General features: G+C 37.6%; 1 protein-coding gene across 3 annotated transcripts in view; it reads right to left on the bottom strand.

The window, feature by feature from the left end:
- Positions 1–26,405, bottom strand: part of PRUNE2 (prune homolog 2 (Drosophila)) — a 217,426-nt gene that overhangs the window by 167,858 nt on the left and 23,163 nt on the right. For all 3 annotated transcript variants that reach the window (XM_012721297.1, XM_012721295.1, XM_012721296.1), the window contains exon 2: positions 2,747–2,851. In XM_012721297.1, coding sequence (XP_012576751.1) covers positions 2,747–2,851 — 105 coding nt within the window. The remainder of the gene's footprint in view (positions 1–2,746; positions 2,852–26,405) is intronic.

The following is a 26,405-nucleotide window of genomic DNA, read 5'->3' as shown; positions in this document are numbered from 1 at the left end:
GGGAAATGCACGTGACTATGGTGGTGGCACAGGGGTGATTTGGTGATGGGAAACCCGCGGGGATTACAATCGACATGGAAAAAAAATATGTGCAAAATGACGTAAAAATAAACTTTGTAATAAATAAAAAAAAATTAGTGTGAGTGTATAGCAATAAACCCCAATCACTAAGAAAATATAGGGTTTAGAAACACTGAATTTTGGCATGAAATAAATGACATTCATATCATCACAGCTTTGTCACAAGCATAATGCTTATTACTGTTTACATCTTTATCATCCATCTCTCCTTCCCAGCATTAAGAAAGCAGGGTTTTTTCCTAAGCTTTGTTCAATTATGTTTCCCAGTATATGAAACAGCCTGGTACATTAGAGACATTTAATCTATAATTGCAGAATAAAATAAATGTATCACCCACTGCTATAGTATACAAAACACACAGCCACTCCAACAAAATTATTTTGCTCCCATGTCGGGCAAACACTGAGTCAAACTTGTGTAATAATCATTAGCAATTTATAGATGTCAAATTATTTTTCCTAATTAATTGATAGAATTATATGGAATTACTGTATTGAAATGTGAGGGCAGAAGAAGAACCAATACATGAGTTAAAAGCATGTGGCCTGAGCCTACTCTAACAGGACCTACTTTTAAGTTGCAGTTAGAAGACTTAGGTTGTAGCAACAGCCTCTGCGGTGTGGACTTCAAGAAAGCCATTTTCCTTTCTGAGTCTTTGCTTGCCCCATCTACAGAATGAGACTTACCCACCCAAGTGAGAGGTGTTGAAATGGTGTTATACATGGGAGGCTCCAAAGCTCTGTACTTATTCCCAGTTATAACACTTTGAAAGGGAGTAGCCAGGTTCTCAGGACAAGTTAAAATGGTGACACAGACTTAGGCAGGGGTATGGGGCTCAATAAACTAAGAGGAAGACACAGAAATATAACAAATTCTCAGTATGTGACCTTTCAGTTAATGCATATTTCTCCCCAAGCTCAATGGCAAGACTTAAACAAGTCAAACATCTCCTATTTTTATCACGATTACTTTTCTCACTCCTTTTGGGAATGCCATTTTATTCATTTAAGACACCAGTTATTGTTAGTGGTGTTCTTAACTATCATAGTATTTCTTTAAAAGTTTATGCTAATATTGGCCCTCCCTGGTGGCACAGCGGGTTAAAGCACAGCACTGAGAATCTAAAGCCGCTTCCGCATGAGTTCGATTCCTGCCTGCCCCGGAGGTGACCACATGGCGTGGCAGACCTCTCCTGACCCGCCCGCTGCTCCCCTCAGCAGTGTACTTCGTCGATCTGCCTGTTCTGCTCCCCACTCTGTCTCTGGTGAAGCCTCTCACTGCCCCTGAGCCTCTGGCCTGTACCCCAGTTCTGTATGCACAAATAAATAAATCTTTAAAAAAAAAAAGTTTATGCTAATATTAATCTAAAAACCAGTCCGGTTCAGTCAACATTATGTTCTTAAGACAACATTTTTTTCTTAGAAGCCAAAAAACTCACTTCATAAGATTAATACTTCATATGCATGTCTTAATACAGACATACTAATCTCTTCATACCATTTAATCTTAAAGTTCAACAAATTTTAAGAAAATTTTCATATAAAGTCCTGTGTAGAAATCAGAATTATTTTACCCAGAATTTTCTGTCAGCTCCTTTCCTAACTTTGTTGATACCACCCACAGTTCACTCTGGAAGAATGGGTTTCATGTGAAATTAAATAACCATAGATAACTTTGCATAGTCAAGGATCTTAACCAAACTAAAATAAAGTAAGTTACATCCCTGAAAATTAAAAAGTATGTGAAATTGGGAACATTCATTATGTAATTTCTTAGGTTTTAAGGTGACACATTATCATGCACTAAAACAATTTATGGGCTGGAAGTTTTAAATAAATTTTCTAACCCTACAGGAATGTTACAGATTTCAAAGAGTAGAAAGATGCTCAATGAATATGGTCCTTAACTGAGAATGACTTTGTATACAAAATCTGGGCAAAACTATATTGATATGATAGGTAATACCTCTCTTACCAAAATTTTCAACCAGTATGTTCTATATTTCATGTAAAGTTCACATGGCTTACTCTGCATGTCTATTTCTACTCCCAATTGTAAGACTATCAAGGATAATAAGGAAAACAAGATATCTGACCATTACTTTTGTTAACTCTCTGTTATTAAGTATCACAAAAAATTTTATTTTTAATTTGAGAACACTGATCTTTTTTTTGTTGCTGTTAAGATTTACTTTATTTCTGCATACAGAACTGGGGTAAAGGGCCAAGGTGTAGGGCAGTGAGAGGCTTCACCAGAGACAGAGTGGGGAGCAGAACAGGCAGATCGATGAAGGGAGCATCTGAGGGGAGCAGCGGGTGGTGAGGAGAGGTCTGTGTGCCATGTGGACCACCTCCCGGGGTGGGGGAGTGAACTCATGCGGAAGTGGCTTTAGCTTCTTAGTGCTGAGCTTTAATATGCTGCACCACCAGGGAGGGCCTGAGAACACTGATCTTACTGAAATAATGTGTTGTGACTGGAGTAACTAGAGTATTAGGAATAACTAGAATGATGCCTAACATATAGTAGGTGCTCAGGAAATACTGATTAATAGATTATAATACTTTATTCTCTGCAACAATAAATCAGAAAATGAAAAATTAACAGGTTGCTTGTTTTTCAGAAAATGTTTGCTAAAATTCAAATATAAAGCATAATATCCCTTACCTTGTCTAGAAAGTAAGCATACGTAAATGCAGAAATGAGAGAATCCAAGTCACATGATTTATGTCCAATCACCACATGGACCTTCTCCAAGCGTTTGCTTCGATTCTGAAACAAATTCAAACAAAACATCAGAATTAAATCTCCTACAAATTAAAACAAAGAAGAAATTAAAACAAAGAAATTAAAATGTATGCTTTTTCTGTATCTTACACAACTGCAGAAAGCTATAAATTTAGCATGAAGGACATGAGCACATAAAATTGCATGTTAAATATTTTAAAATATTTGTTCAAATTCTACTAAATTGCTGGAAAGAAAAAATATGATTTTATTAAGATTACCAACAATCTAATTAGAAATGAACTATATCTCTAAGTCATAAATTTTTAGTAAAAAATCATTTTGTTCTAAGGATTAGTTTCATAATATTGTATATCATTTCTTTATATTTCTTTCTGAATTTGACAAGTGACTTTTTATATATCCCTGGAGTGCAACATGTAATGTTGTAGGAATTCATTTTTTCATGCCACATTTTAGGTAATAAGATCTGTTCTTTCTGCATTATATTCTATAATTTAGCAAATGAAACTTGCTACAGTTTTCATCTCCTCAGAGAAAGGGGTATGATTAGTATCATTTTTCTAAAAGCACAAGTCAGTTACCATTAAAAAGAGTATATAATCTTTCTCTGGAAAAGAAGACATAATGCCTGGTTAATTTAATAGCTAAGAGTTAACTTAAAATTTCTTCATAGACAGTTGACCTTTCTTTGAAATGCTGGATTGGAAATGCCAAAGAACCAATTATTTCCCAAAAATTCCACAGCAAAACTTTCCAATATAGATCACTGTAACCTAAATTATAGTATGAGATGACACATGTATATAATACTTGCACTTTTCATTCTTTGCTTGAACTTTTCTTTTTAGGAGCGGCTAGGAAACTGTAGTACTGCTCAGAAAGGATATGTAGAAAAATTAGATCATGAGTATTAAAAAAAGACCTTTCCTTCATTTACAGGGCAAAGATAAAGCATCATTTAGTAACTACCAAGTATTTTACAAGTGCATCTATGATATTGTTATTGTTTGTATGGAACTGTCTGGTATCAGAGTCAGAAATAAGTTATTAAACAACTAGGTTGTGGGCCAAGGGGCATCACAAAGTAAACCTTGAAGAAAGCTATCACTATAAAGAATGATGGTGGGAAGGCCCTCCTTGGTGGCGCAATGGGTTAGGACACAGCACTGCAAGCTAGCCTCAGTCCCTTCAGTGCGAGTTTGATCCCTGCCCAGAGCTGGTCCACATGGTGCACCTCTCCTGTCTCACCTGTTTCTCCCCTCAGCAGTGTTAATTGATCTGCCTGTTTGGCAACCTAATCTCCTCTCTGGTGAAGCCTGTCACCACCCGTGCACCACTGGCCTTTTCCCAGTTCTGCATGCATAAATAAATAAATCTTAAAAAAAAAAAAAAAAGAATGATGACAGGATAAATACTGCAGATGAGTCATCCAATACATAATATTGTTAAATGCATATTTATTTTAAAAACACACCATAAAAAAGGTGTTTTTAATGTGTGTGAGGTTGTTTCTACTTTTGATGGTTAGCATTCTGAATTCAGGGAATAATAAAAATTTTAAGTTGATTTATAAACAAAGATTCTAAGATGTTTATATTTCCATAGTAAAAAACAAATTAAAAGTATGATATAAACTCTGAAGAGAATTATAACCCCTTTCTCATCACCACCATTTCTGGCTCTCAATCTTTCTTCTCCCTGCTTCTTTCCCTATTCTCATAAATGTCTAGGCCCAATTCTCACTCTCAAGGACAAAGTGATCCCCTCTATGGAAGACGGTCAGATATCTGAGAGGTACCTAAAAAATTTTAGGTAAATGGATTTATACTCCATTACAAAACAAGCACTCATTAGGTAATCATATTACTGTAGAATGCTTTTCTTCCCAGAAGCTCAAAGATCTAAGTAGACATTACCTCACTTGTCCTCCCAGATCCTGTAAGGCAGACAGTAAAATGATTAGCAACACTTTTTTAGAGGTAAACAGAGTCTGTGATAGGACCAGGATTGTTCCCAGAATGTATGACCCAGTACCATGATCCCTGTCTCCTCTGCATTGTGCCAACTACTCCATAATGCTATAATGATTTCGTGTCTACAAAATGAGAGCGCACAGAGATTGAAAGAGAAAAAACAATGTTAAATATTCACTTTAAATACGACAAAGCTCCAGACATTTATAGCATCACAATTACCCAAAGGTAACCTATCTGCTTTCTCATCTAAGGCTAAATAATTCCTATGTACAGCTCTGTGTTCAACACTTTATTTACACACAAATCAGACAATTTGTGTGCCAATTCTTTTATAAACCCAAACCAATTATTACTTAGAAAAAGAAAGGAGCTCAATAGGATTGTGAATGCAAAGCATGTTGGGCTAATTCTCATAAATCAGCAATATTCTAAGATTATAATTTATTTGCTCTTCTCCATTTTAAGAAAAAACATACATACATTTGCAGGCAGGCTATAGAATATGGTTCTCTCTCTCTCATCATTTTCTTCCAATCTCTCTTCTCCTGACATATCAGGTTCTCTCATTGTTATAACCTCTTTTATGCCATTGGCTCATGTCTACCATCTTCAGTCAATGTGCCAGTCCCAGGCTCCAATACTCTCTCCCCCAGGCTACCCACTTCATTAACATATACTATCTGGTGGTAATATTATTAGGTTCTATTTGCTTATCTACTCACAAATTCAATCGAGAGTCCAAGTGTGTTATGGGTTACCCACAAAGGCAATCAACTTTTTCTTTAAAGACAACTTCTGGGGAGTATGCTACAATCCCAAAAGATGACTAGAAACTCCATGCTGCTGAGAATGACACACCATCCAGAACAGATATCACAATCAGAAAGTACCATTGGGGTCCAATTAAAAGTAATAGGCTTGGCCCTCCCTGGTGGCGCAGCGGGTTAAAGCACAGCACTGAGAATCTAAAGCCGCTTCCACATGAGTTCGATTCCCGCCTGTCCCGGAGGTGTCCACATGGTGTGGCAGACCTCTCCTGACCCGCCCGCTGCTCCCCTCAGCAGTGTACTTCGTGGATCTGCCTGTTCTGCTCCCCGCTCTGTCTCTGGTGAATCCTCTCACCGCCCCTGAGCCTCTTGCCTGTACCCCAGTTCTGTATACACACAAATAAATAAATTAAAAAAAAAAAGTAATAGGCTTGACTTAAAAAAAAATCTCAGATGTTCTGAAATCCCTGATTCCTACCAATCACCACTGATGGGATATAATTAGAGAGTTAACCATGCTCACATAGACTCCTGCCAGCTTGAAGAAATAAAATGTAAAATTAGTTGTGTAAACTCAACCAATAAGTAATCTCAAGGAATTGCAGGATTTGGGTCACAAATTTCAAGAAAAAGAATCAGGATTAACAGAAAAGTTTCAAGATGTCCACCAGAAATTACTTTGGCAGTGCAAACAGGGCAAGTGCAGGGGTCGAGTCAAGGCATAAAAATATGAAAGCTGATTTCAGGTATCTGGAGCCGGGACATGGGGTCTTTGTGCTATCTTGTTCACTATGTAGTGATGAGCCACTTGCCAGGGTAGTGGTGAAACTGGTTCACAAAGACTTGGGGACAAATGATAGTCTCTGAACCTCTCATAGCATTTGTAAACTTAGAGATGTTCAGTCTTAATATAGTTGTCCCTTGTTACATTTCAAATTAGAATATAGATCACTCAGACACAAATTATATCCAAATAAAATGACATTATATACAATTTATCAATTCAGTGTTACTGTCATTCAACATATAAAAACCTCTGTGTTCCAAGCATTGTTTGACATTCTAAGGATGCAGTAGTATACCAAACAGTCAAAATTCCATGCTACTGAATATTTTAGTCAAAGAATAGATGATGAACCAAGTAAGTAGGTAATCATAACTGAAGGTAGTAGTTGGGATGACACTCACTGAGAATATGAAATTTTCTTGTGATTATATTGTCTTATTACTTTGAGTAATGGCCTGAAGTAAAGAAGTAAGACCTAGTGATAGCTCACAGGACTATCAAGCACAAGACCCTCAATCGAGAGCAGTCCCAACATACTCAACAATTACTGCCTATGCACATATTTTCTAAATGTAACTTTGTAAGCTCCGGGTCAGGAGTAAGTAAATCTGGAAAGAAAATACTCATTCCCTACTACTGACACAAGCAAGCACAAATCAAGGAAACTCAGAAGACTCATTGTTAATGCCTAAACTCCATGCTCTGCAAGCACAACATAAAAAAGAATCCTATTGGGTTGCAACAGACATTGAATTGCTTTGTCACCCACACATCCAAATGAAAAGATCTTTCCATAATCAATGCATAAAAGAAAACATACTGAATGCACCGATATTCCAGGTCACGATTTTAATAGGCTTTCAAAGTGTAATACCAAATACCACTGCTTAATGAGACTGCTTAATGAAGTTTGTTTCATATGTCCTTTTAAAAGCAAGCAAAATGCCTAGGATTCAGATTCAACTTCCCATTAAAGAAAATTGCACTTGTCTGGCAGAAGTACTTTCAAACACATCTACAGAAAACAGAAGTGACCGGAAAAAAGGCTTCCAGATCTCTGGTGAAGGTGGAGGTCACTCCACCAGTTTTTTTCATTACTCTGCCCTCTCAGAAACAGAGATATTCCTCCCTAAAACTTTCCCCATCTAAAGTCACTTGATCTTTAGTCAACTAGTGCTTGCCACACCCTTACCAATTCTCTTTTCTTAAAACTTTATTTTTTTTTCAAAAATAATTGAAATGAATTTGTTCCAGTTACATTGTAGACAAAACCCATAAGAGTTGAAGAATTCCTTTCCTCACACACTAATGCAGGACAAATTTCTTAGTCCCTCATCCTAGCAAGTGAAGAAGAATAAAAGCAAATAAAGAATCAGAAGTAAAAGACTCTTGAATATAACAGTAGTTCCTCCAAAGAAACTCAGGCATAAAACAGAGTTGGCAAGACACAAAATGATGTAAAAATAAACTATTATAAAAATAAAACAAACCAAAAAGAAAGAGTTGGCAGTTAAGATACTGCTTTCATGACTCCTAACTTTAAGTTGATGAGAGTTTCTCTTTTCCTGAAGGCTGACTGTAGTGAAACAGTAAAGGAGACCCATGCACATGTGGCTGCCACAATCCTATGTACGAAAACTCAGAAAATGGGCAAAAGGAAACCACCACACTCCAGACCCTGAAGGCCATGACTCCACCCCCCAGCCACAGCCAAATGAACAGCACAGACAATAGGAGTGTGGAGATGCCCAGGACAGCTTGTTCCTCTGCAAGTGATGACAGAACCACCTGATCAGCTCTGTCACCTCTAGATAAAGTCACATCTTCTGTTCAAATGAATGCAATGCCTCTTGAAACTGTCACTGGGTTTGAGATGCTTTTAGAACTCCCAGCCTCCTAAATTTCTCATTATCTTCCAACCTGGAAAAAGGCTGGAACACAGATGGCAAGAATATTGGAGGATTAAAGGACATGGAATCAATTGAGAGGTTAAAAAAAGCAAAAGAAGGAAAAGTTATGACTTGCCCTATAAAAGGTCCCCAAAGCACAGGGATTTTTCTAGCCAATTGAAAACCTGTTTTACTCTTTATTTTTCTGTAAAGAATAAATAACCTGACATAAAAAACAGCAATGATACAAAGATGACTATAGTTAATATACTGTTGATTGCTCTAAAATTATTTATGTATATGTATTAACATGTATTCTTTTCAAAAATGGGGTGATTTTATTCCCAATTTTTAAATACTTCTTAAAAATTACTTAACAGTGTATTATAAACCTTTTTCTAAGATCAGAACTATAAAGCTTTTTTTTTAAGATTTATTTATGCATACAGAGCTGGGGTACAGAGGTGCAGGAGTGGTGAGAGGATTCACCACAGACAGAGTGGGGAACAGAACAGGCTGACTGACCAAGTACTGAGGGGAGCAGCAGATGGGCCAGGAAAGGTCTGCCACACCATGTGGGTCACCTCCAGGGCAGGGATTGAACTCATGCTGAAGTGGCTTTAGCTTCTTAGTATGCACTTTAACCCACTGTGCCACTAGGGAGGGTCCTATAAAGCTTTATTCTTTTTAGCTTCAGGGTGGTGATGGTGTGTACACATTTATGTGTGGAATGGGTTATGTGTGCCTAAAATTTCCAAAATCAGCATAGGTGCCTTTTTTTCTTAGTCCCCATGATATTGCTAAACTCTGGGTTACTGACTACTTAGTCCAGTTTCATTCTAATGAGTAATTAATAAACAATAATCTTGACTGGGAGACTACAATTAATTTCGTCAGAGAGCTGTGCCTCAGGTCATGCGTAAAAACAAAACATTTACCAGGAACTACAAATTCAGGACATAGACATTTTATATTTAATTTTCTCATAAATGTCCTAATTTAATAAGTACTAGCTGAATATAAACCAAGGAATTAGGAACAAAGCAAAAAGGTTTCTATGATAAAACTCATGACTTCCAGGTGACTAGAAAACTGATAAAACTCAAATCTTAAATCAATTCAGATAATTATATATTGCTTATAACCTCCCCCACTTACTTCCTTCACAATCAATCCCAATATTTTCCCTCAGTATTTCCTTTGCCATATCTCTCTTGGGAAAAATGGAATTTGGTAGTCAGTCTGAGCAAATTTTATTTCTAAGTATGTTAGATGTGCACCTGTATCTCCTTCTATATTGTCGAATGCAAAGGCCATTATGGGTATGCAATGAAGGATTCTAAGTATGTTAGATGTGCACCTGTATCTCCTTCTATATTGTCGAATGCAAATGCCATTATGGGTATGCAATGAAGGATCGAAAAGCTAAACCCAAGATTATCAGAAGTTCTTGATTTTGGAGTAGGCAATTTGGATCCCAAATTCCCTGGAGGTTAGTCCCCATTTAACCTGGAATTCTGGATATTGAATCAACCATTCTTCAACTTGTGTGCTACTGACCGTGAGGGTATTCTCAAAAGGCAGGACTTATTTTTTAAAACATATACATATACCTATATATATACATGCAGTCATGTATCACTTAACGTGTAAAGACAGGGATGCATTTTGGGCAATGCATCATTAAGAGATTTCATCGTTGTGCCAATGTCACAGAGTATAATTATACAAACTTAGCTTACTACACAGGTAGGCTACAAGATACAACCTATTGGAACCACCACCATATATGCAATCCATCACTGACTGAAACATCATTATGTAACTGTATATATAACTGTATGTATACATATATGCATGTGTGTATTGTGCGTATATAGGTACGCAATTGTATATGTATATAGTGTGCATATGTGTGCATTTGTGTACACATACTATATACATCTATACTACATACACATACTATATGCATATAGGTGTATACAGATACTGTATGCACACTATACACATATGCATATATGTCTATATGTACATATACTATATATGTATATAGGCATGTATACACGTATATGTGGATCATAATAATTATGTAGGCCAGAACTGTTATGTTACTTATAGCTTTCATATATATATATATATATATTTTTTTTTTCCCTCAAGATTCTCTGATAATATCCTCAAGGGACAATTCTTGGTGAGTACCAACATTTTTCCTCCATAGCATGCACTATAAAAGCTCAAGGATGGTTCCCCCACCAAATCCTTACCTTTCCTGAAGAGTGCCTGTAAGAGTTACCTTACCTAACATCCTAAGATATGCTCATTTTCCACTCATCCCATTTTTGGGAAAAATGTGTTCATATGTTTATTATGACCTAGTATGGTTCTTCAGTATCTCATTTAGGTACTACTTTCTTCTACTTTAATCATTTCAGCTTAATTTTCAGAAATTTTTGCTTCAAGGTTTTTGTTGTTGTTTTTAAAGATTTATTTATTTATGCATACAGAGCTGGGGTACAGGCCAGAAGTGCAGGAGCAGAACAGGCTGACTGACAAAGTACACTGCTGAGGGGAGCAGCAGGTGGATCAGCAGAGGTCTGCCTCACCATGTGGGTAACCTCTGGGGCAGGCAGGGATTGAACTCACGTGGAGTGGCTTTAGCTTCTTAGTGCTGTGCTTTAACCTGCTGCGCCACCAGGGAGGGCCCACTTCAAGGTTTTTTAAGTGTTTATCATATCCCAGTGCCAAGGATTGGGGTCACAGGGTCGACAAAAGGAAGAAGGCAAAGATGGAGGGGGGGAGAGAGAGAGAGAGAGAGAGAGAGAGAGAGAGAGAGAGAGAGAGATGATGAGAGAGAGAAAGCTGGCTAAGACTCATTTCAAACTTTAAAATTACCTAGCAGATAACTGAATAATTATGAAAAGCTTGAAAGAGCTGCTTTATTTAAATGATCAAGGTCAAAGACAACGCAAGTTTTTTAAAGACCAAATGAGAAAGAACACCCTTGCTATCTATACTATGTCACCTAAAATTGATGTTAATTATGTTATAAAATAGTATGACATCAGAAAACATTTTTAAAATGTAGAAACCCACAAAAAACCTTCAAGACTCAAAATTAATCACTATGAACATTTAATGTATTTCTTCCAACCATTTCCTATGCATCATTGTACTCTTTCATAATACTTGATCATATCTTACATACTTTGTAATATCTGTTCTTTTAAACTTAACAATGTTCTGAATAGTCTTCTAAAATTCAAAAATAAAAATGTGATGTGAGTATTCTTGTAAAATTTAAAAATACAAGGAGTTATATATGTTAACTGCCAACCTATTGCTTTGCAAACAGTAGGTTCTCAATTATTGAAAAAAATAATTAAAATGCATAACAGAAATGGTATTTAATATGGGTATTCATAATTTGTTAAGTTAAATTCCCTATTATCACAAGTTTTAGTCATTTCAATTTTTAATATTGTAAATAAAATTGCAGTAATATGTGGAAGAATATATTTTTGTGTTCATAACTAGTATGTCCATAACTAATACACTCATGAATTTTATTTTTCTGGGTCAAAAAAAAAATATTTTAATGCTCACCAGAAAGGTTGTAAGTATTTACATTTTTACTCACAGAAATATTAACTTTCAAAACTTCCTTCTGTAGTTAAGCATTATATTGATAGGTAAAATAATATCTTCATTTAATTTGTATGTATTACATTACAAATACTTCAGATCAGTTTTCAAGTGGACACTAAATATTATTGCCATCATGTGGACATATTATTTATTTGAGCATTTGAATTTCTTTAGGATGCTTATTCTACTCTCACTGGGGAATAAACTATTAAAATATTAGCAACATATTCAACTCGGATCACATAAGACATTACTTTGTTCTCTGGCCTTGGGCATTTATGGAACAACTTGTTCAGTAAGTTACATTAAGTATGCAATAAGCATGCATTATTTAATATGACATTGCTTCAAGCACTAAAGCACAATGGTACACTTTGTACCATCTATTCCTCAATATACCTACTTTAAAAAGTTACAATAATACAGGTCAGACTAGTGGAGAAATACGCTGGCATCCGATCACTTGGCTAGAATGCTTTTCATTCTAGTCAATCTGTTTTGTTACACATGAACTTCATATAATATGACAATGAAACTTAAACCTAAAATGGAGAATGTATCATTATTAAATTTCTTTAAAATAGTGAAAGTTTGGCAGGACAGCACCAAAAAGAGTGATAATTGATAAACAGTAAAGTAAGGAATTGCATCTGTATATTATTTATACTATCTGGCCATTAAAAGGGCAATATCCTTTATATACAAAGTGCCCACACACATTGATTTTTAAAAAGACAAATAATTCAGTGGAATAATAGGTAAAGGATGTGATTCAGCAATTAACAGGAGAAATGAGAATATGAAAAGGAACCCAATCTCATTAGTAGTCATAGAAATGCAAATCAGACCAACAATGAAATGCCATGTTTTTGCTATCAGATTAGCAAAAAAATTTAAGTGTTAACACCCACTGCTAGTTAGACTGTAAGTAACAGCAAGGAACACTACAATCACTGTGAGGATAATCTGGCAGTATCTTTCACGAAGAAGACTGTCCTTTTTGGATTTTTTAAATTTTACACTCAGCAATCAAGTATATAGAATAAAATCACCAACAAATATGGATTTTTCAAATCAACATTACTATTTAAAACACACTTTCAATATGGATATTTAATAAAATCCTGAAGAGTGTTTCTTGAAGCAATGTTTATACTGGAGAAAGTAAGAACCATGTTGAACAGTCAAGGAATCACTGGATAACTATGGAAAATCCATGAAACAGCATCACAGCAAATATTATCAAACTAATGAGTTAGATCAATCTCTAAATTAGAGATTGATCTGGAAAAATGTACTTTAATATTCTTTCCAACATCACATGGTTGGTTTTTCCTTCCTGGATCCTGTCTCTCAAAGAAGCATGTTAATGTTTTACCTGGCTTTATCATTCCTCTCTGTCAGTAGTAGGGTCACTTTGAGGGCGTTATTGGGATGCAAATTTACTAGCCTTACTCCGACAGTTCGATCCACAGAAGAGACCAATAGTGTGATGGTTCTAACCAAGCAACCAGGTTTGGGAACCATGGCCTTTAAAAAGAACCTAAGATTAGCTAATGCCATCCAGCCACTGTTAACAGCATTTGGTTTTGAAAGGGGTTGCTTTAGTTGCTCAAGACTAACAATAATTGCAAGGAGAAATTGCCAGATTGTACAGATTTACTTAAGCTTAGAATTAGAAAAGGCTTAAGGATTGCTCAGCTAAAACCTTTGAATGGTCTCCAAACTGAGAACCTCAAATTAAAGGAAGAAACTATGCAGACTTTCATTTATCTCATCACCTCACTTTCTGTGTTTTAAAAATCTGCCTTACAGTGTGCCTTCTCTACCAGTATAGTAATAAATGAATAGAAATTAGACATAGAACTTTAAAGAATATATTCAAAAGACTTTGCTGATGCTGTTATTCATCCAAAATATGTTGGGACTACCCTTTATAATGAGACTACAGCAGAGGCAAGTACTATGTGCATTCACTCTCTAAGGTGCTCTTGGGCCCAGTATTCTACTTCTGTGCAGTATGAAGAAGCATATGTCAACCACACAAGCAATTCTGAACAATAACTCTTCATTTGCTGGTGTGTGCAACCCTCAATTCCTAATTACTCATGCATTAGGAGTCAGCTGTTCAACGGTAGAGCTCCAGATCCCCTAGTTTAATGTTTCCTTGAGAGTTCCAGCCATGACTTACACATTCATATCCTTTATTAAATCTAAAGCAGTGCTGTGCTAACAGTAGGTGCTCAAAATAACATTTGTTGGCAAAGACAATGATATCAGATATAACAGTTGAGCAGAAGATAGCTTTCAATTTTTGTTATCTTTATCATTTGTCTAACAATATTATGAAGTAACACTATAAATAGAACAAAAATTAAATTATCTGCTAAAAATGGAGCTTCCACATGACCCAGCAATCCCACTCCTAGGTATCTACCCAAAAGACACAAAAATACTGATTCAAAAAGACACCTGCATCCCCATGTTTATTGCTGCTTTATTTACAATAGGAAAGACATGGAATCTACCCAAATGCCCAAAAGTAGGTGACTGGATTAAATGGATGTGGTATGGTACATATATATACAATGGAATATTACTCAGTAATCAACAAAGATAAACTCATGCCTTTTGCAGCAACATGGATGGAGCTGGAAGGAATTATGCTCTGTGAAATAAGCCAGAAAGAAAAAGAAACATACCGGATGATTTCACTCATAGCAGGAGTATAAAGGACCAGGAGGGTAAAAGTATTAATAATGAACAACTATATACCAGAGACATTTTCTGGGGGGTAGAGTGGGGAATGGGAGGCGGGGAGAAGTGCACGGAACTATGGTGATGGCATATAGGTGATTTGGTGGTGGGAAGCCCACGGGGATTACAACTGAGATGGAAAAAGGCACAAAATGATGTAAAAAAAAGTTTTTTTTTAATTACATTATCATTTTCAAGTTTATGAGACTTCTATTTCAAGATTGGGTTTCTCTCTGAACCTCTCTTCATATGCTACATGAATACATACACACACACACACACACACATACACACACACACCAGAGCATTATGACATGTGACTTCTCCCTACTTCATGGTGTAAAGTTTAAAAAATGCTTTTAAATGATTTTATAAATTAATGGATTTTATGAGTATTATATGTTTTCTTCTTTCCTCTCAAAACATGAAACACTGAACTTCTGGATCTACTTCACATTCAAATTTATCCCTTACTCTGAAGACTTAACCACTGTAATAAATTTATTTTTAAATGCCTCAAGCAGTGTAAAGAGGTATACTATGAAACTCTATTCAAAACAACTTACTAACAGTACATGCATGTCTAGGAGTTCCAATTATAAGCCCTGAAATAGGTCCATAAACTTCCATAGCAGGACATGATGGTTATTAGCTACCAAGTTTTATTTTGCTATGTCCCAAACACTTGGGTGATTCATGGGTGTCAAGTGTTGAGTAATTTTTATTCCAATTTAGATGGTTTTTCCATCTAAATGGAAATGACCTTTATTCCAATTTAAAAGACAAAAATAGTATCTATTGTATTAATAATCAGAGCTACTAATGTTGTCGCCCCAAGGCATTGATTTTACACAGAATATTTCCTAAGGAATTCCACAGTTTCATGTGCTTTTTTATATTTTGCAGTTACCTATCGTCTCTTTTGATTGACAAAATGCAAGAATTGTTGAGAAGCTTCTTACTGCTTATTCATAAATAGGATGACAAGAGAAACAATTACTTTCCTCAAATGTTAAGTTTTCACATTTAAAATCTGCTTTCACAAACTGCTGGCCATTTCTGAAGCTAGGAGATAAATATGTGGTGTCCTCTGGCTTCTTTATGGGGTATGTTTGAAAAGATAAGTAGTAAAAATATAAGTGAGAAAAACTGGGATAGAAGAGGTTTACAAAAAAGACAAAATGTTAAAGGGAAGGATGTCCTAAAGGAACTCTGCAGAGTTTTGTGGACTCCACCCCCTACTCCAGTGATTGGAAAACTACAACTCCCAGCAGTACCAAGGAGAAAACTGAGAGGACCCAAGGGCAGAGCTAAGCCGGCATTCTGGGACTTTGTGGGATAAGTAGAGAGCAGTTTTCCAACTGTCACTTGGAGAGGTAACAGCTCTCTCTCTGGAAGCAACAGCTATCAGACCAATAGCGTTAGTTTGTGACCAGAGCTCCAAGCTGGCAGAGCTGTATAGTGTTCCAATTATTTTGAAGTAGGTTGTTTCTTTTCCTTTCCCCTTTTTGTAAATAAACCCATTACCCTTTTCTGTGTGCCTGCAGAAAATTACATTTTAAGCCTGCGGGTGAGGACCCACAGACAGGCAGCCAAGTTCACTCTGGGCTACCCTGTTAACAAAAGGAAAGGGGAAAAATGAGAGTAAAGAAAAGGAAAGGAAAGGAGGGGAAGCAGGGAGTGGATGGAGGGAGAGACATGAGGAGAGAGGCCAAGAAGAAGAGCGGGAAAAGAGGAGCAGGAAGAGGAGAAGGAAGTAGGAAGGAGTGAATGCACTTTCACCAGTTCCATGAAAAGCCCAGAACCTGGAGTCCACACTCACGGCAAGTGTCTGTCATTTCAGTCTCTAGAGGTAACTTAGTGCTTAAGTTGCAACTGGTAAAATAATCAACTAAATATATGTTGAACAAATGGATCAAAGCAATAAATAAGTTCCTAAATTTTGGGAACATGTCAGTCACAGATTAGATTGGGAATGGAGTAGCAAAAGGAAAGTGGTTTCACTGACACCTCCTCTGCCTCTACTCCCTTAAAGCTATCTCTGTCCTCACTCATGAGCCCCCTCCCCAGCCCACCCCACCCCACCCCCACCCCCCACTCCCGGGGCATTCTTTTTAGCTTTGTTCTACGGGACAGAATGGAAAAAAACCACTCTGACACAATTCCAACAGAACCTGCTATGATGTAACTGAGCAAGGAAATACTCTCAGTGGAACTAGAATTAAAGGTTAAATCAGTCCATGTCCAAAAGATTACTGGAAGACAATAAAAGACTGGGAGCCTCCACTTTGCTTTGCTTGTGTGGTTATTTGCCTTTCTGGCTCTTTACCTTGACCACCTTGTATGTATGTATGCATGTATGTCTCCTGCCTGCAGAAAATCAAACAATTCATGAAAGGTGGGGAAACAGTGCCAGGTTGCAACTTCTCACTCCGGTTGCTGGAGCCCTGTTTTCACTTTATGAACAGAGATGGAAAAGCCTGAGGGACAGCAGGTGGGTGTGGATGGAGAGGTTTCTTCATAGACTGTTTCTTACCCATATATCACAGGAAAACTGAGGATGACTCTTACTACATGCATACTTGCATTAAGTAATACTAAGTCTTTTATACTAACATATCAAGAACAGAGAAAGCACTGAACATAATAAAAGCTCTGACATTTGAAGCTCCTCATTTTGTCTTTTCCTCCTTATCATTCCAAGCACATTTTCAAGGCCCACTATTATGAATACAGAAACTTCGCAAACAGAAGGAATTCAGCTTTGTGCAGACATGGGGAGTGACTTGGTAGACATCCACACGTACTCTGGCCAGCTCTGGTTCATTTTGTGTTTCATTGCTAATAACTCCTTGAAAGAGGTCCTCATGACATTAATGTTAACACCTATACAAGATTTTAGAAACTGTGTTAATCTCTTCTTCTCAAAAATAACACTAGAGGGTAGACATAGGACAAGGGAATTGTACACACTGGCACCCTCCCAGGTAGGTCCCTTTCATACTCCTGCTGGAACTTAGAACAGGTTTGTGAAACAACTTCCAGTCCCCCAAACTTCAAAATACTGTATCAATTAGGAAAAAAAAAAAATTATAAAGCGGACCCTTCCTGATGGCGAAGCAGGTTAAAGCACAGCACTAAGAAGCTAATGCCACTTCAGCATGAGTTTGATCCCTGCCCCAAAGGTGATTCATATGGCGCTACAGACCTTTTCTGGCCCACCCGCTGCTCCCCTCAGCAGTGTACTTATTGATCTGCCTGTTCTGCTTCCCACTCCGTCGCTGGTGAATCCTCCCACTGCTCCTGCACCTCTGGCCTATACCCCAGTTCTGTACCATAAATAAATAAATCTTTTTTAAAAATTGTAAAGCTGGCCCTCCCTGGTGGCGCAGCGGGTTAAAGCACAGCACTGAGAATCTGAAGCCACTTCCGCATGAGTTCGATTCCCGCCTGCCGCCTGCCCCGGAGGAGACCACATGGCGAGCCAGACCTCTCCTGACCCGCCCGCTGCTCCCCTCAGCAGTGTACTTTGTCGATCTGCCTGTTCTGCTCCCCACTCTGTCTCTGGTGAAGCCTCTCACCGCCCCTGAGCCTCTGGCCTGTACCCCAGTTCTGTATGAATAAATAAATAAATCTTTAAAAAAAAAAAAAAATTGTAAAGCTATGCTTACATAACTACTTCTCCAATTTGCCCTTAAGGTTGCTGTCTTAATAATAAAATAACCCTCTTGTTGTTCTTTCCCCTGTAAGTTTTATCAAGTTTACGTTTAGTTTCTTTAAGATTTTTTGTAAATTGTAAGAATTTCTATTTTTTTTCTTTGATTACAATATTTCCATTTTTACTGGAAAAGTTGTGATTCACAATATTTTAAGTTTTCTTTAACAGGTCCTTATAGAACGAGGTGGAGTGGGGGGTGGGGGAGCTTCTGTCAACCAACACTAAGTTCCCAGAACTTCTTTTTTGTGAGTTGAATCTCAGATCAGAACCTCTTAATATGTTGCTGCTTGTGAAGCCAGCCATAATGTGGCACAGGTTGCTCTGGATACTTTAATTATTTTTTCACCCTCAAATTGGAAGGACTACAGCTAATTAGTCAGGTTTTTCTCAACCCTCCCATCCCCATGATCAAGCCAAGATGTGCTCAGAAGACTTTTCCCAGAAGCTTTGCTTTTCTACAGTCAGCTTTTTGTTGTCACAAGGAAGATCTATTGCTTCAATATCATGCATGTAAATGTCTATATTTGGAACGGACATCAGGCAGGTGACACCACACACCTGGCATGTCTGAAACCAGCTCAGACATGACAGTAATGAACAGATAAGCGGCTGGAGTAGGCAGGAGAGGAGAGCAAGGTGCAGTTATGTAGGTTCACAGGGAAATGTACAAGGGATATGCAGAGCAATTATTGTACTTTGCAAAGATGACAGTTTTTAATGATGCCATTATTTATTACACTGTGTGTTTTTCAGTGACAGAGAACCCTCACCTTCCAGGTGACCTCACATTCATCCTCATTCCCCTCTCTCTCTCCCTGTTATGCTACATAAAAACTTTACAAAACTATATAGTACCTAACAGTACATAGGACTTCAACCAAGGTGCATTGAAATGCATGACTGTGGCACAGAATGGTGCAACTGGACATAGGCCAAATGAAGACAGCTATAGAACTATATGCATATATAAATTATGCTCTGTACCTCTGATATTTATTTTTGAAGAGTTATTTATTTATTTAAGAACTCAGGTACAGACCAGAGGTATGGGGGTGAGAGGTAAGAGAATTCACCAGAACAGAATGGGGAACAGAACAGGCAGATTGACCAAAATACACTGCTGAGGGGAACGACGGGCAAGCTAGGAGAGATCTGATGCACCAGGTGTGTCAGCTCCCTGGTTGGGGACCCAACTCATGCTGTAGTAGTTGTGGATAGCTTCATAGGGCTACGCTTTAACCCGTTGCTGGTATTTTAAATGTGTAACATGTTAATATTAACTGAGAAGAACCCTCTGATAAGAACAAACTTTCTCAATGAAAAGTTTGAGTCTTCTAAGAATCAGATCCTTCCAGCCTTGGGATATAATATTAGATTCCTAATAGTAAATAACCTACTTTCCAGTTGCCCAGACATTTTCCCTTTGTCTATTCTCTTCTGTTCCAAAAATTGCCAAGACTCTCCAAACATAGACCTTAAATGTGGGAAATTTGATTTCTATCACTTCAAGGGGCATTATCAACCCAATAGATTATAGAAAAGAGCTTTAATAGGGAAAAAAACTGAACAAAGTTTTCTACCTCAGTGTAGAAAACTTAAAGTTTTCTTTTTGTTAGAGGAAGATTTTGCCTTCTTTTTCAAGTAAGTACTATACTGGGTTCTCAATTAAAAAACATTTGTCAAGGCCCTCCCTGGTGGCGCAGCGGGTTAAAGCACTGCACTGAGAAGCTAAAGCCTCTTCCGCATGAGTTCGATTCCCGCCTGCCCCGGAGGTGACCACATGGCGTGGCAGACCTCTCCTGACCCGCCCGCTGCTCCCCTCAGTGTGTATTTCGTCGGTCTGCCTGTTCTGCTCCCCACTCTGTCTCTGGTGAAGCCTCTCACCACCCCTGAGTCTCTGGCCTGTACCCCAGTTCTGTATGCACAAATAAATAAATCTTTAAAAAAAAAAAACATTTGTCAAAAGATTTACAAATGAGAAAGTTTTTGGCAGTTACAACAATCTTAATAATACACAATTAAAAGGAATCATATCACCAAAAGCTTTCACCATCATAAACTTCTATATAATTGCTAACATCAGCTTTAAAAAATTTGTCACTTACCTTGTAAAGTAAGTCTATTCATTTTGGGACAGTGGCTAGGCTCAATGATGAGTCATATAAAACTTTTAACTAAGAACTTAAATTTGTTGACATTTTATTTTCTTTAAACTCATGTTTTTTCCAAGTAATTTCCTTTGCCAAGGTCTAGAATTCTAAGCAACCAGAATGTTACATATTCATTTCTTAATAGTATGATATTACTGCTCTCAAGTTTCCAGATACTTGAAATTATTTACAAACTGTCACTACTCCTTTTAAATTTTTTAAATATTTTAAAGCAAAAACACTGCCTACGGTATAGATATAAAGCCTTTCGCAGTATCAGTGTAAAAACAGTCTTATTATATATATCTGTCCATTATTCAGCAAACAACAATTAAAGTTAACTTACAGTTCAAAGACCCAAAAGAATGACATCCTACAGTGATCTTGAACTAGAAAACTATTGCATAGCTAGATGAAAGTCCTATTGGTACTTTTGATTTGTTCTATTTCAGGAGGCAGAGCTAGCTAAGAGTCCTTAGAATATATTAAATGTAAATTTTCATCAAAAGAGAAATAGAAACTAAGACTCCCTGACATTTTTTTCAGGCATGTTAACTTTTTAATTCACTCATCTTCAGCATCTCAGAGGGAAAATACTAAAAATAAATAAATAAATAAAACTTTAAAAATCCTTAATGGCAAAGCATCTGGGTATGGTAGTTGAGGGTGTTGGCAGTACAATACCCGGGTAGGAGCAAGAAAGACAGAATGTAGGACTACAATGGCAAGGTTGTCTTCTGTTCCCATTCACTCAGTGGGCAAGTATCCGCTAACTGGAGAGAAAAACTCAAGTGGGAACAACCAGTTAATAACAAGAGACAGCAGGACGATCCATGTTTCACAACTCCCAGGGTCACTATTCACATTCACAGTGTTGTAATCTAGGGAGCAGTGCTCAGACACAAAGGAAATGGTACCCCCAGAATAACTGTGGAGTCATTGCCTTGGATTATGTGGGTTCTCCGATCCTGTATCCTGGCATGTCACCAACTCTCAGACTCCTGTGCTAAGATTCTTTGTCATCCCAATGTGACAGCTGACAACACTGGTGCTGCCAGAAATAGCTGCCTCAGGACTGAGATCACAGAAGCTGCATGTTTGACCACTTCCTGCCCATGGGCCCACAGAAATCTGAAGTGATTCTGGTAATCCTTTGTCTCCAAGCCCTGTGGGTCCCACCCCACTTGACCACCTCAGCTATTTCATGCATGTTTAAAATTTGCCACAGTCGACTTCTGGTTATCTCTGTACAAATAGCAAAAATATGGATTATTGTGATAATTCGGGGAAGTAGTTCTATTATAAATAATGCCTTTATAGAAATGAAATTAATGAATGTATTCAGATCAGCACAGACAACTGTTTATTTTGAAGGGTTCCCTTATTGGGCAACAAGGCACCAAGGTAAAGGCAACAAAGGCGCCATGCTGTTCTGGCCAGAGGACTTGACAACTGGAACAAAATTCCTTCAGAGGACTGACCCTCCCTTTCAGCAACCTCCATTGACAGCAAAGCATCGGCCAGGTCGTCATGAGGGCCTTCTCAGGGGCCCTTTCTATACTCTCCTCTGTGCCTGCCCTGAGCTTCTCCATGGAACTTTTGAAAAACACATCTTCTAGAGAGAGCAGAGGATGAGGGCACGGTTATAAGGCTAAAACAATAGTGTGTTTTCCTTTCACACTGTTACCAAAGCACTGTGATTATTCATTCTGTTATGGGCTCATTTGCATACCCTAAAAAATTCCTATATCTAGATACTCAGTCCCAGGGTCTCACAATATGAACTGATTTATAAATGGGGTTGATGCTAACATAATTACTGAGTTGATTTGAGGTCATTAAGTATGTCCTCATGTAGTCTGACTGTTTCCTTAGGAAGGGAGGCAGTTTGGACACAGGGATACATATAAAGCAAAGATGATGTGAAGACATAGCAGAAAGGTGCTCCAAAAGCTAAAATACATCTGAGACAGCCCAGCCCAAATTAAAGAGAGAGACCTAGAACAGCACCATATGGATGCCTGCATCTCTAACTTCCAGTCTCCGGAAGAGCAAGACAATAAAAGCTATTATCTAAGTCATTCAGTTTTCAGTACTTTGTCAGAACAGATCTAGGAATTCAATACAGTAAGTCACAGATCCACTGAGGGTTAATTCTGCAATTCTTTCCAGTTTTGTGTATATTTGAAATTTTTCATAACACAGAAGAATTTTTTTTAAAAAGTAAAGTATATAGTCACAGCAATATTAACAATTCAGCTACTCTCTATTACAGCACTCCCAAAGGAAACCACCAAAGAATCAAAGTAGCTCTAATACCCAAAAATATAGCTGATCCCCTTATCAATCCATGAGTCTAATTTCACATCTGCAAGCCCTTTCTAAGGGTCACTAGCAAATCTCCCAAACAAGATGCCAGAGAGCTCTATTGTGCCTCTTGGCTCTTTTGGGCTCCAAACTGCGCATCCTCCTCTGCCTAATTGCAGGCAGCTTCCCAGTGTCTTTGAAAACTGCACATGAGGTGAGAAGGGAGAAAGCATCTTGCAGCACAAACCCACGCTGAAAGATTTGGTGAATTAGTTCTCTACCCAAAAGTGAACAAGCTACTGGATATACTGCATGGATGGCATTTAACACTCAATAGGCAGGTTAGGAAAAAATGTACCATAAAGTGCATTAAACAACCTCATAATCACATTTAAAGGCTAAGTGAACGAGGGCCACCACCACTACTGAAATCCATGATAACAAAAGCAGTCAGCATTTTCCATACCATATGCTTGTAAATGTTATTCTGCAGGGAACCAATTAAAACTAAGGAATTCTTAGAACACAGACATATGGAACAAAACAGGGCAACTTATCTTGTCACTGTGATGCTTGCTCAGTACATCTATTAGGGAAATGTAATACTGAATTATTAGTACAAATAAAAGCTATCTTAGTTATGAATACCAAAAGGCAGCACCAGCACTGAAGGTTTCCACTTTGATGTTGGCATTATTTAGAGTTTTAAATAAAAGGAGAGCCAACTTCTTCTGAAGAGTCACCTGAAATATCGGTCACTTTAAACATCAAAAAAAAAACTACTGCCTCAAATTAATCAGCTTAAGTCTTGGCTTTCTCATTCACTACCTTTGGAAAATAACAGTAACAATGTTCTCTAAAGTCAGAGGTTTCCCAGAAAAATCATTTGGTTAAGTCCACACAGAAGCACATTGGGAACTTTCATGCCTTGCACCATATCCAAGTTTTGATTTTCGCCTTACTGACGGAGAGAAGCATGTAATGCAAAATAGGTGATTGTAATGTCTTCCTGATAGCTAGTGAACTCAATATCATGAGATAGTTCTATTTAATTTTCCTAACATTAAAAAGAAATGAAAACTTTTTAAAATGCGAGTTACATTCTTAGGGCAGTCTGAATTGACATTTTCCATCCCATCCCTAGAGCTTCATTTGGCATTACTGCTTAATTTAGATTTAACATTTAAAGAAATCAGACAATACATTCTAATAAGATAGTTCAAACATCATAGTAGTCATGCTGGAATACAGGCTCAAGCAGTGCCACAACGAACATGTGAGAATGCAAAAGAAGAGATTCAATGAAGAAAGTAGAAAGGTTTTACAATTGAAGGAGGGGGGCCGGGAGGAGTAAGCAGTGTGAGCAACCACATTAGCTGATAATAAATTAACACCAAAATGTCAGTCACTAATTTCAAAGCACAAATTCCGCATGCACACAACCTACTTTCTAATCAGAAACCCTAGAATTGAATGTGATTTTATCTCTCCTTCTTAGGCGTTGCATTCACTTTTGCAGACTATTCCCCTACTTCAGTGCATTTGAGTAACAAAGAGAGACCTCAATGCTGTAAGCTCTTCCAACTCTCTATCCAAGTCTTGGTACTAGGTTCTCTTGACCCAGAACTCCCTACCTCCTTCTCTTCCCAGGGAGCAAGAACTCTTATTTCCAAACTCTGCTCAAACATCCCTTTTTTTGTGAACTCTCTCCTGGCCACCTACCACACTACATGTAGTACTGGAGATTTTTGAATTGCTCGTAGACATCAGCAGAACTACTTGTTCTAAACTGTGTGCAACTTGAGGGCAGATTTAAGTAATGTGTAGTGGAGTCCCCGGTGGAAGTCCCAAACTTAGTGACTTTTTGCATTTAATTAAATAGTGTTTAGTAAATATGTATACAGGTCAGAATGAGGACTTTGGGCATGAGTTACTCCTAATACAAGTCATATCACCACTAAGCACCGTGCTTTGTCCCTCTGATGTGTATCTCAAACTTGGAGCCATAAAAATTGCAAAACACATAGGAGGGAGAACGGAGGACTTTCACAAACTCATAGCCCAGCCCCTCTCATTCTGCTATGTTCCACGCAGGTAGTATGAAATGGGGCTCAGGTGCCTGCTTTTTTAGCAAGCTCCCCAGGCAAATGTGATGCACATCAAAATCCAAGGACCCTGGTTCTCTGACATATTAATAATAGAAATACTATTTCCCATGTGGTAGAGGGAACCTTTCCACAAGTCTGCTTGCAAACCACACTTCAATAGAAATGATTCAACAAAGGGACAGTTGGCTTTTAAAATGAAGCCATTTAAATAAATGAAAATCAAAGTATACAATCAATGCTCAAAACACAAAATCTCTTTGGATTTGAGTGAGATGAATCAAGGGAACTGGCAACAGTATTTCCATAAATGCAAAGAAAAGCTTGTGCTTAAGCACACTGAATGCCATGACCCAATAGCCAGAGAAAGTGGGGACAGGGCTTCTCCTCACCACATCACTACCCCACTCCCTCTGGACTTTTTTAAAGGACTTTAAGGGCAAAAATGATAAACAATGGGCAATGCCAATTCCATGCCAATACCTATATGAACAATTGCTTCTTTAAATTTCCCTTTTAAACCTTGTGATTTATCCGCCCTTTTGCTGTTACCTATATCTCTTCCTCACATGCGCATGTGCACACACACACACATACACACTTATTACATGTAGGGGTGATGGGTGGGGTACAGCCTGACACTCTCCCACTGTTTTTAGTGAAAATGACAAAAAGATCTTCAGTGTCTGCCAATCATTCTAATTCTGTTTCTAATATAGCTGCTACTCAAACATGCCACTTTGTGAAGTAGTTTTCAAATAACTGTTAGATCTTGGAAGTGACTTAACCCCAAGAGGAAGTTTTATATATAATCACCGCAAGGCCTGCCATCTCTAGAATTGCAGTGACTCAAGAGAAATGCCAATCAAAGACTACATTATATGAAGGATTTTTAGGCATAGAATTTAATATAGGTTGACACATTTGAAATAAAGTTGTCTCCTCAGGACACCATAGGATACATAAGGCTTCCAGGCGGGAGGCACAGGATACTAATCTTAAATCTAGTACTAACTAGCTGTGAGACCTCACGCTAGACATTCCTGTATTCTCAGTCTCATATTCTTCATCTCTAAATAAGGAGTTGAACCAGATGGCAGCTACAGTTTTTCACCTTTAATGTTCCAAAACAAATCTACCCAAAAAGATGGCTATGTGAGAGAAATACCAGGGAACCTTGCACTTTAAACAAGAACCTATATATTTAATCATTTTTTAATCAAATGAATGACTTCCTCCTGATAAAATTTCAGTCATTACTGTACTCAAGACTTTGAGGTGACCTTTTAAAAATCTTTAGTCATACTTCCCAAAAGAGATCTCTGTTGACTGATGACTGTCTCCTTTCTCTTGCTTGATTAATGCCTAACAAATATCAAGACATCCATATGCAGTAACCAAATATGGTCAAATGAATGATCCTCTATTTGAAGAAGGAAATTTTTCTCTATTTAGAGCACAATTAAAGGCT

The sequence above is a fragment of the Condylura cristata genome, unplaced genomic scaffold (assembly GCF_000260355.1).
Source record: "Condylura cristata isolate star-nosed mole 26May11 unplaced genomic scaffold, ConCri1.0 scaffold00006, whole genome shotgun sequence".
Taxonomy (NCBI): Eukaryota; Metazoa; Chordata; class Mammalia; order Eulipotyphla; family Talpidae; genus Condylura; species Condylura cristata.
The sequence above is the reverse complement of the archived record's forward strand: the minus strand, read 5'-3'. Positions and strand labels throughout refer to the sequence as shown.